The 9,249-nt window shown below is 42.0% G+C and overlaps 1 protein-coding gene across 2 annotated transcripts in view; it reads right to left on the bottom strand.

Annotated features, from left to right (window-relative positions):
- The window catches only part of LOC124794115, a 157,103-nt gene extending 148,461 nt beyond the window's left edge, over nucleotides 1-8,642 (bottom strand). The window contains exon 1 of one of the 2 annotated variants that reach the window (XM_047258073.1): nucleotides 8,462-8,642. In XM_047258073.1, the coding sequence (XP_047114029.1) occupies nucleotides 8,462-8,627 (166 nt within the window). In that variant the 5' untranslated portion in view covers nucleotides 8,628-8,642. The remainder of the gene's footprint in view (nucleotides 1-8,461) is intronic. The other variant, XM_047258074.1, reaches the window with a different exon arrangement.
- Nucleotides 8,643-9,249: the final 607 nt, after the last annotated feature.

The following is a 9,249-nucleotide window of genomic DNA, read 5'->3' on the forward strand; positions in this document are numbered from 1 at the left end:
AAATTTAATTATAACAAATTGTACCAAGAACAATGCGTTTTTGGTGGATCTTCAGTGTGTCGCTGCCTTCAAATAGCCTACTCTCATAATACGCAAGTTACAATAATTCTTTTGCCACGAATACGATGTTCCTCATAATTTTATTGGAACTAATCACACAACTAACAACGGGTTTTCCCGTGATTCTCAATTTGCTGGTGCTCAGAAACGGCATATATACATACAGGTTTGAAATGAACGCCAATATGGCGCCTCACAACTCTGTACTGAAGGGAGACAGCGTGAGTGTGACGTAGGTGGCGCTGTGCCATCTCATTGGTCAACGCTCAGACGCACGCTCAGAATATCTGACATGCCAGATATTGCTCTGCACGTTCGGAAAGACTCCCGAACGTGCTATTCCACGCTATGACGTCAGAAACTCGGCACGCTCAACGCTCAACGTTCAGATGCACGGTCCGTGTGCCGACGGCTTAAGGAAGCGACACGTAGGCGGCTATAGTTTAATCCCAGATTCCTCAGTCTCTCGCGGGACACATGACTTGCTTCTTCTGATACTCAAATAAGACAGCGACTATTCATGTTGCTCCTTTTGTAAACATTCGAAATTCTCTCTTAGTCCTAGGAGGGCATGCGAAAACTAGTGCCTCCAAATTTTTTTATTCTGTACGCAATATCGGTTGGTTTGTGGGTTTAAAGGGAACAGACTGCTACGGTCATCGGTCCCTGTACGCAATATCGGTTAGGATTTTACATCTCATGCATATTACTCGGTCGACTTTCCCGCTTCACTGAAGCAAGTTGCATATCTCTCCCGCTAAAGACCCCCGAAATATGGCGTGTAACAGGTGCAGATGTGGACTCTGACTACAACCTATTGGTTATGAACCGTAGATTAAAACTGAAGAAACTGCAGAAAGGTGGGTATTTGAGATGGGACCTGGAGTAAACTGAAAGAACCAGAGGTTGTAGAGTGTTTGAGAGAGAGCAGTAGGGGACGATTGACAGGAACAGGGGAAAGAAATACAGTAGAAGAAGAATGGGTAACTTTGAGGGATGAAATAGTGAAGACAGCAGAGGATCAAATAGGTAAAAAGGCAAGGCCTAGTAGAAATCCTTGGGTAGTAGAAGAGATACTGAATTTAATTGATGAAAGAAGAAAACACAAAAATGCTGTAAATGAAGCAGGCGTAAAGGAATACAAACGTCTCAAAAATGAGGTCGACAGGAAGTGCAAAATGGCTAAGCAGGGATGACTACAGGGCAAATGTAAGGCTGTAGAGGCTTATCTCACTAGGGGTAAGACAGTTACTGCCTACAGGAAAATTAAAGAGACCTTTGGAGAAAAGAGAACCACTTGTATGAATATCAAGAGCTCAGATGGAAACCCAGTTCTAAGCAAAGAAGGGAAAACAGAAAGGTGGAAGGAGTATATAGAGGGTCTATACAAGGGCTATGTATTTGAGGACAATATTATGGAAATGGAAGAGGATGTAGATGGAGATGAAATGGGAGATATGATACTGCGTGAAGAGTTTGACAGAGCACTGAAAGACCTAAGTCGAGTCAAGGCCCCGGGAGTAGACAACATTCCATTAGAACTACTGATAGCGTTGGGAGTTCCAGCCCTGACAAAACTCTACCATCTGGTGAGCAATATGTATGATACAGGCGAAATACCCTCAGACTTCAAGAAGAATATAACAATTCCAATCCCAAAGAAAGCAGATGTTGACAGATGTGAAAATTACCGAACTATCAGTTTAATAAGCCACGGCTGCAAAATACTACCACGAATTCTTTGCAGACGAATGGAAAAACTGGTAGAAGCCGACCTCGGGGAAGATCAGTTTGGATTCCGTAGAAATTTTGGGACACGTGAGGCATTACTGACCCTTACGACTTACCTTAGATGAAGGAAAGGCAAACCTACGTTTCTAGCATTTGTAGAATTAGAGAAAGCTTTTGACAATGTTGACTGGAATACTCTCTATCAAATTCTGAAGGTGGCAAGGGTCAAGTGCAGGGAGAGAAAGGCTATTTACAATTTGTACAGAAACCAGATGGCAGTTATAAGAGTCGAGAGGCATGCAAGGGAAGCAGTGATTGAGAAGAGAGTGAGACAGGGTTGTAGCCTATCCCCAATGTTATTCAACAGTATATTGTGCAATTGTGCAAGCAGTAAAGGAAATAAAAGAAAAATTTGGAGTAGGAATTAAAATCCAAATAAAATTTTTGAGGTTTGCCGACGACATCCTTATTGTGTCAGAGATAGCAAAGTACCTGGAAGAACAGTTGAACAGAATGGACAGTGTCTTGCATAAGATGAATATCAACAAAAGCAAAACAAGGATAATGGAATGTAGTCTAATTAAGTGAGGTGATGCTGAGGAAATTAGATTAGGAAATAAGACACTTTAAGTAGTAGATGAGGTTTGCTATTTGGGGCGCAAAGTAACTGATGATGGTCGAAGTAGAGAGGATATAAAATGGCAAGAAAAGCGTTTCTGAAGAAGAGAAATTTGTTAACATCGAGTATAGATTTAAGTCAAGAAGTCTTTTCCAAAAGTATTTGTATGGAGTGTAGCCATGTATGAATGTGGAACATGAGTGATAAATAGTTTAGACAAGAAGAGAATAGAAGCTTTCGAAATATGGTGCTACAGGAGAATGCTGAAGATTAGATGGAAAAAAGGTAATATCGGTGTAAAGAAACAGACGCATAGATGAGGTTATATGATAGTAATATACATAATTAATTTGTAAATGGAAAAAATTTACGCTCCTAACTACCACAAAGATCCGCATGGATTGTGTCTAGGGTCCGACTGACTCACTTGCACTGCTCCATAACCTGCTAGTAATTTCGTACGACATTGTACTTCCTCATATACTGTCGCGAGAATCTGTCCCATTAGTTGTTTCTGAAAGTTGAAATTTACTGTATTGGAATAATGTCACAATTATGGCCAATAATTGAGAGGTTTTCCCTATAACAAAAATGAATCATTATTATTAATATTCATAATTACAGTTATGACAGTATGGCGCCTCTTCTGCTAGTAGTCTCCGATCTAAATGACTGGCAGCAACATGTGTTCTCAGGTAGAGAGACGCACCTCCCACAACCGACCTGCTGTAAGGATCATTCTGTACGGTTCGGTACGTAAACTGCTGACGTTCTCTAGCCGCAGGACACACTCCCTCTACAGCCTCTTCGCTCTTTAAGCTGCTACTCGAGGAAATACAGGGCGCTTGAACCATTTTATATCACACGATTTGCTATCAAATGTACAGTTCGGCTTTAGAAGTCGTTTGACAACTAAAAATGCTATATTCTCTTTTCTCTGTGAGGTACTGGATGGGCTAAACAAAATGTTTCGAACGCTTGGCGTATTTTTTGATTTAACAAAGGCATTTGACTGTGTTGATCACGCAATATTGCTCCAGTAGTTGGACCATTACGGAATAAGGGGAGTAGCTCACAATTTTTTCACCTCTTACTTTAGCAACAGGCAGCAAAAGGTCATCATTCACAATGTTGATAACGGCTGTGATGTGGGATCTGAGTGGGGTACTGTCAAGTGGGGGGTGCCCCAGGGATCAGTGTTGGGGCCGCTCCTGTTCCTTATTTATATAAATGATATGCCCTCTAGTATTATGGGTAACTCTAAAATATTTATGTTTGCTCATGACACTAGCTTGGTAGTAAAGGATGTTGTGTGCAACATTCACTCGGTTTCAAGTAGAGTGGTACATGACCTCAGTTCATGGCTTGTAGAAAATAAACTAACATTAAATCACAGTAAGACTCAGTTTTTACAGTTCCTAACACATAATTCAACAAAACCTGACTTTTAATCTCACAGAACGGGCATATGATTAGTGAAACTGAACAGTTCAAATTCCTGGGTGTTCAGATAGATAGTAAGCTGTCTTGGAAAACCCATGTTCAGGATCTTGTTCAAAGACTTAATACTGCCATTTTCACTATTCGAACGGTATCGAAAGTGAGTGATATTTCGACACGTAAATTAGTCTACTTTGCTTATTTTCATTCCCTTGTGTCGTATGGCATTATGTTTTGGGGTAACTCTTCCCATTCTAGAAGGATATTTTTGGCTCAGAAACGGGCGGTTCGGGCAATAAGTGGTGTGTGTTCACGAACCTCTTGTCGACCTCTTTTCACGAGTCTGGGTATTTTGACATTGGCCTCTCAATATGTATATTCCTTATTGTCGTTTCTTGTTACCAATATTAGTTTATTTCCAAGAATAAGCAGCTTTCGCTCCATTTGGATCGGACTTCCTTAACTCTTGTGCAGAAAGGTGTGCAGTATACTGCTGCATCCATTTTCAATAAGCTGCCACTCGAATTCAAAAATCTTAGCAGTAATCCACGCGCTTTCAAATCGAAACTGAAGAGTTTCCTCATGGGTCAGTCCTTCTATTCTGTCGAGGAGTTCCTTGAAAAATTAAGATGATTTTCATCGTATTGCTGATAGCGATTGCTTAAACTTATGGACTGATTTTCTTTCAGGTTCATGAACATTTATTTTTATCTGTTATTACTTTTTATGTTGTAAGTTCATGTACTGACACGTTCCATGACCTTGGATATTTGCTCCTAAAATTCGTCCTACGGAACTTGACATTTAAATAAATAAATAAATATGCATGTAGCGACAGCAGATGATTAACTGTTTATTGCGTAGCGCTACGTTGATAAGAACTGCACAATAAGAACCGCACAATAACCCTGTGTTCGGTGTGGGGCGGCGGTGGGGTGAGTGGACTGCTGTAGCCTGTTGTAGGGTTGTGAACCACTGAGGGCCACGGCGGGGACGGAGCCTCTCCGCAGTTTCTAGGTCCCCAGTTCCATACAATACAATACAATACAATATTGTCCATAAGGAACTCTGTGCGATGGTCAAACAACAATATGTTTCTCCGATTCTCCTGCGTGAATAATTTTTTAACACGAAAATTAAAACTTCTGCTTTCGTTTTGCTATCTTCTACTACCACACCGACAGATCAACATATGAGTGGACTTAGACTCGCTTAGCGATTTTACGTATGACCAGAATTTTCTCGGGATCTCGCCTAGATCCCAGTACGTTGTCCTCGATGGTGAGTGTTCATCGGAGATGAGGGTATCATCTGGAGTGCCCCAGGGAAGTGTGGCAGGTCCGCTGTTGTTTTCTATCTACATAAATGATCTTTTGGATAGGGTGGATAGCAATGTGCGGCTGTTTGCTGATGATGCTGTGGTGTACGGGAAAGTGTTGTCGTTGAGTGACTGTAGGAGGATACAAGATGACTTGGACAGGATTTTTGGTTGGTGTAAAGAATGGCAGCTAACTCTAAATATAGATAAATGTAAATTAATGCAGATGAATAGGAAAAAGAAGCCCGTAATGTTTGAATACTCCATTAGTAGTGTGGCGCTTGACACAGTCACGTCGATTAAATATTTGGGCGTAACATTGCAGAGCGATATGATGTGGGACAAGCATGTAATTGATGGCAGTTGTGGGGAAGGCGGATAGTCGTCTTCGATTCATTGGTAGAATTTTGGGAAGGTGTGGTTCATCTGTAAAGGAGACCGATTATAAAACACTAATACGACCTATTCTTGAGTACTGCTCGAGCGTTTGGGATTCCTATCAGGTCGGATTGAGGGAGTAATTCAGAGGCGGACTGCTAGATTTGTTACTGGTAGGTTTGATCATCACGCGAGTGTTACGGAAATGCTTCGGGAACTCGGGTGAGGGAGACTCTGGAGGAAAGGAGGCGTTCTCTTCGTGAATCGCTACTGAGGAAATTTAGAGAACCAGCATTTGAGGCTGACTGCAGTACAATTTTACTGTCGCCAACCAGGAAAGCGTTTCTGAAGAAGAGAAATTTGTTAACGTCGAGTATAGATTTAAGTGTCAGGAAGTCATTTCTGAAAGTATTTGTGTGGAGTGTAGCCATGTATGGAAGTGAAACATGGACGATAAATAGTTTGGACAAGAAGAGAATAGAAGCTTTCGAAATGTGGTGCTACAGAAGAATGCTGAAGATTAGATGGGTAGATCACATAACTAATGAGGAAGTATTGAATAGGATTGGGGAGAAGAGAAATTTGTGGCACAACTTGACCAGAAGAAGGGATCGGTTGGTAGGACATGTTCTGAGGCATCAAGGGATCACCAATTTAGTATTGGAGGGCAGCGTGGAGGGTAAAAATCATAGAGGGAGACCAAGAGATGAATACACTAAGCAGACTCAGAAGGATGTAGGTTGCAGTAGGTACTGGGAGATGAAAAAGCTTGCACAGGATAGAGTAGCATGGAGAGCTGCATCAAACCAGTCTCAGGACTGAAGACCACAACAACAACAACAACAACAGCTTATATTTCGCGGAAAGATCACAAAGATAAGATAAGAGAGATTAGGGCTCTTACAGACGCATCATTTTTCCCTCGTTCTGTTTGGGAGTGGAACAGGGAGAGAAGATGCTAGTTGTGGTACGAGGTACCCTCCGCCACGCACCGTACGGTGGACTGCGGAGTATGTATGTAGATGTAGATGTAGATCTCTTGCTAAGGCAAACCGGTAGTAGTAGTTGTACGCTTCGCGCATAATTCTTCTTCCAGAGGCGCGAAACTCTTCCAACATTTGCCTGTCGTCATTCAAGTGTTCTGCAACGAGATTGCAACAGCTTTCGCTTCCAAGGCATTTTCCGAATTTTGTTTTTGAACCACGATGGGTCTTTTCTGTCCTTAATCCACAAATTTGTCCAGGGCATGATTTGCAGATTGTTTAAACTGTGGCCCTAATTCCTCGATGTCCATCATACTGGAACTAAATGAAATCAATTGATTGCCGAAGTGAGATGCTTACAACTGCTTATCTACCCTTTCTAGCCGAAACACTCTCCTAGCCTTCACGACTGATTTATTACCTTTCGTAACTATAGTTGGTATAATGTCATCATGATCGCTAAAACCCGCTTCTGTACTGACATTGTCGATAAGATCTGACCTGTTTGTAGCTACAAAGTCTACGATATTGCAGTTGCGTGTGAGCTGCCGAGCTAGCTGCTCAAGACAGTTTCAAGAAAACGTGTTCAAAAGTATTTCGCACGACTGTCTGTCTGTGCCCTCTACAATGAGTCCATAGACATCCCAGTCTATACCTGACAGGTTAAAGCCGCTTCCAACTAGTATTTCGTCATCTGGGTATTTACGCGCTACTGACTGTAGACGCTCTTTGAATGACTCTAGAACTGTCACAGCGAAATCGGGTGGCAGGTAAAAAGATCCTGCAATTAACTTGGTTTCACCGACATCTGTTATACGTAACCAAATGACTTCACTGTCGCACTCCACTTCGACCTCAACAGAGACAATATTTTTGTCAACTTTCTCCTACCTATGCTCTCTAACTTCCTAATCTCTCTTTCCGATATACGTTCCACGTGACGCTAAATATCTCATTGCTCTCTAGTTCAGGTTTCAGCCAGCTCTCGGTCTCAAAAAATAATTTGAGCTCGAGGACTTTCCTGGAGGGCAGTAAATTTGGGAACTTTGTTAGAAGCACTTCGAACGTTTACTGATAAAATTTTGATAGTCGAATGTCTTTACTCTAAACAATGTCCGACTTGCCTTGCTGCGTATCGACTGGTGAGTGTTCATCAGAGTACATCAAACTACCGTCTAACCTAAATAACCATCATGTTCCCTCCATAGTAACCATGGTTGCTATGATGACGTCATGATCACTAATTCCTGTGTCTGTACCGACGCCATCGAAAAGTTCCCGCCTGTTGTAACTACAAGGTCTAAGATATATCCATTGCGTATGGGCTGCCGAACTAGCTGCTCAGGACAGTCATCGGAATACATGCTCAAAAGTACTTCGCAAGACTGTCTGTCTGTACCCTATTCAAGGAATCCACTGACGTACCTGTCGCTACGAATTAAACAGTCACAACCCTTTCTCTACGCTACATTCATTTCGAGTTAGCCTGTATCGTAATCTCTCAATCTCCCTAACTATCTAAAGAAATATTATTATAGAAAATACATAAAGGGTATGATTATGACAATGTGCGCCACAACTTCTCCACGAACATGTTTTGTTATTGTGGAAACTGTCCATCAAATTTTGCAACATCCGGGAAACGTTTTGGGCTCAGTGAAAACGTTTTGACAGGTGAAGATGCGTAACTTTCAGACTTTCCAAATCATTATGATGTCTTCTCACTGGAAGAAGGTTCGACAAAGTTGAGTGACCTGAAAGGTTGTAAATGAAGCGCAGTTTCCCCCCTATAAACAAATGCTTCACTGTCAGCCTCAGAACGTTTCAACTTACTTCATAACAGTGTATGCAAGACAAGCTGCCTCTGCAGTAGTCCAAAACTGCACGGTGAGTAACGTCGTATCTACCCACACTGTACGAAAAAGTACTTACTTCGGTATACCTGCATACAGTAGGTCCACGACATCTGTGTTTCACCGGGACTGAGTCTGCGTTGCTTGAGGTCACCCAAGATGTGCTTGCAGACACAATCGAACAGCACGGTGTCGTTCGCTGCCAGCAAAACCAGCAACGAAGCTGCTAGACCCCCTGGATGCATCGTCAGTTGTTTAGCCTGAGATGGAAACATACGCAATGCGCTCCGCTGGGAGCTTGGGCTCAGTATATCGATAGGCGTAGCGGAAGTCCTTCCGCAGGGTGATTAAGCCACAGGAAGTATGACGTCTCTCCCCCAGATCACAGCCTATTTCTTTTTTGCTGTGCGAGTTACCAGATACCAACACATTATCGTCACAAAAAATGTTCATTCTGTTACTTGCTTTTTAGGATGACAGCGAGTTCCACTAACAGATTTGTTGGTGTCCAGAAGTGATGAACACAAAAATCGCCAGGGCTCTCCTTCATTAGTTATGTATTGTGGACTGAGAGAGATAGTAGATATCTGCATCAAAAATAAATTTGCTGATCACAATGACTACAATTTGTACAGAAATCAGATGGCAGTTATAAGAGTCGAGGGACATGAAAGGGAAGCAGTGGTTGGGAAGGGAGTGAGACAGGGTTGTAGCCTCTCCCCGATGTTATTAAATCTGTATATTGAGCAAGAAGTGAAGGAAACGAAAGAAAAATTCGGAGTAGGTATTAAAATCCATGGAGAAGAAATAAAAACTTTGAGGTTCGCCGATGACATTGTAATTCTGTCAGAGACAGCAAAGGACTTG

The sequence above is a fragment of the Schistocerca piceifrons genome, chromosome 1 (assembly GCF_021461385.2).
Source record: "Schistocerca piceifrons isolate TAMUIC-IGC-003096 chromosome 1, iqSchPice1.1, whole genome shotgun sequence".
NCBI classification, from domain to species: Eukaryota; Metazoa; Arthropoda; class Insecta; order Orthoptera; family Acrididae; genus Schistocerca; species Schistocerca piceifrons.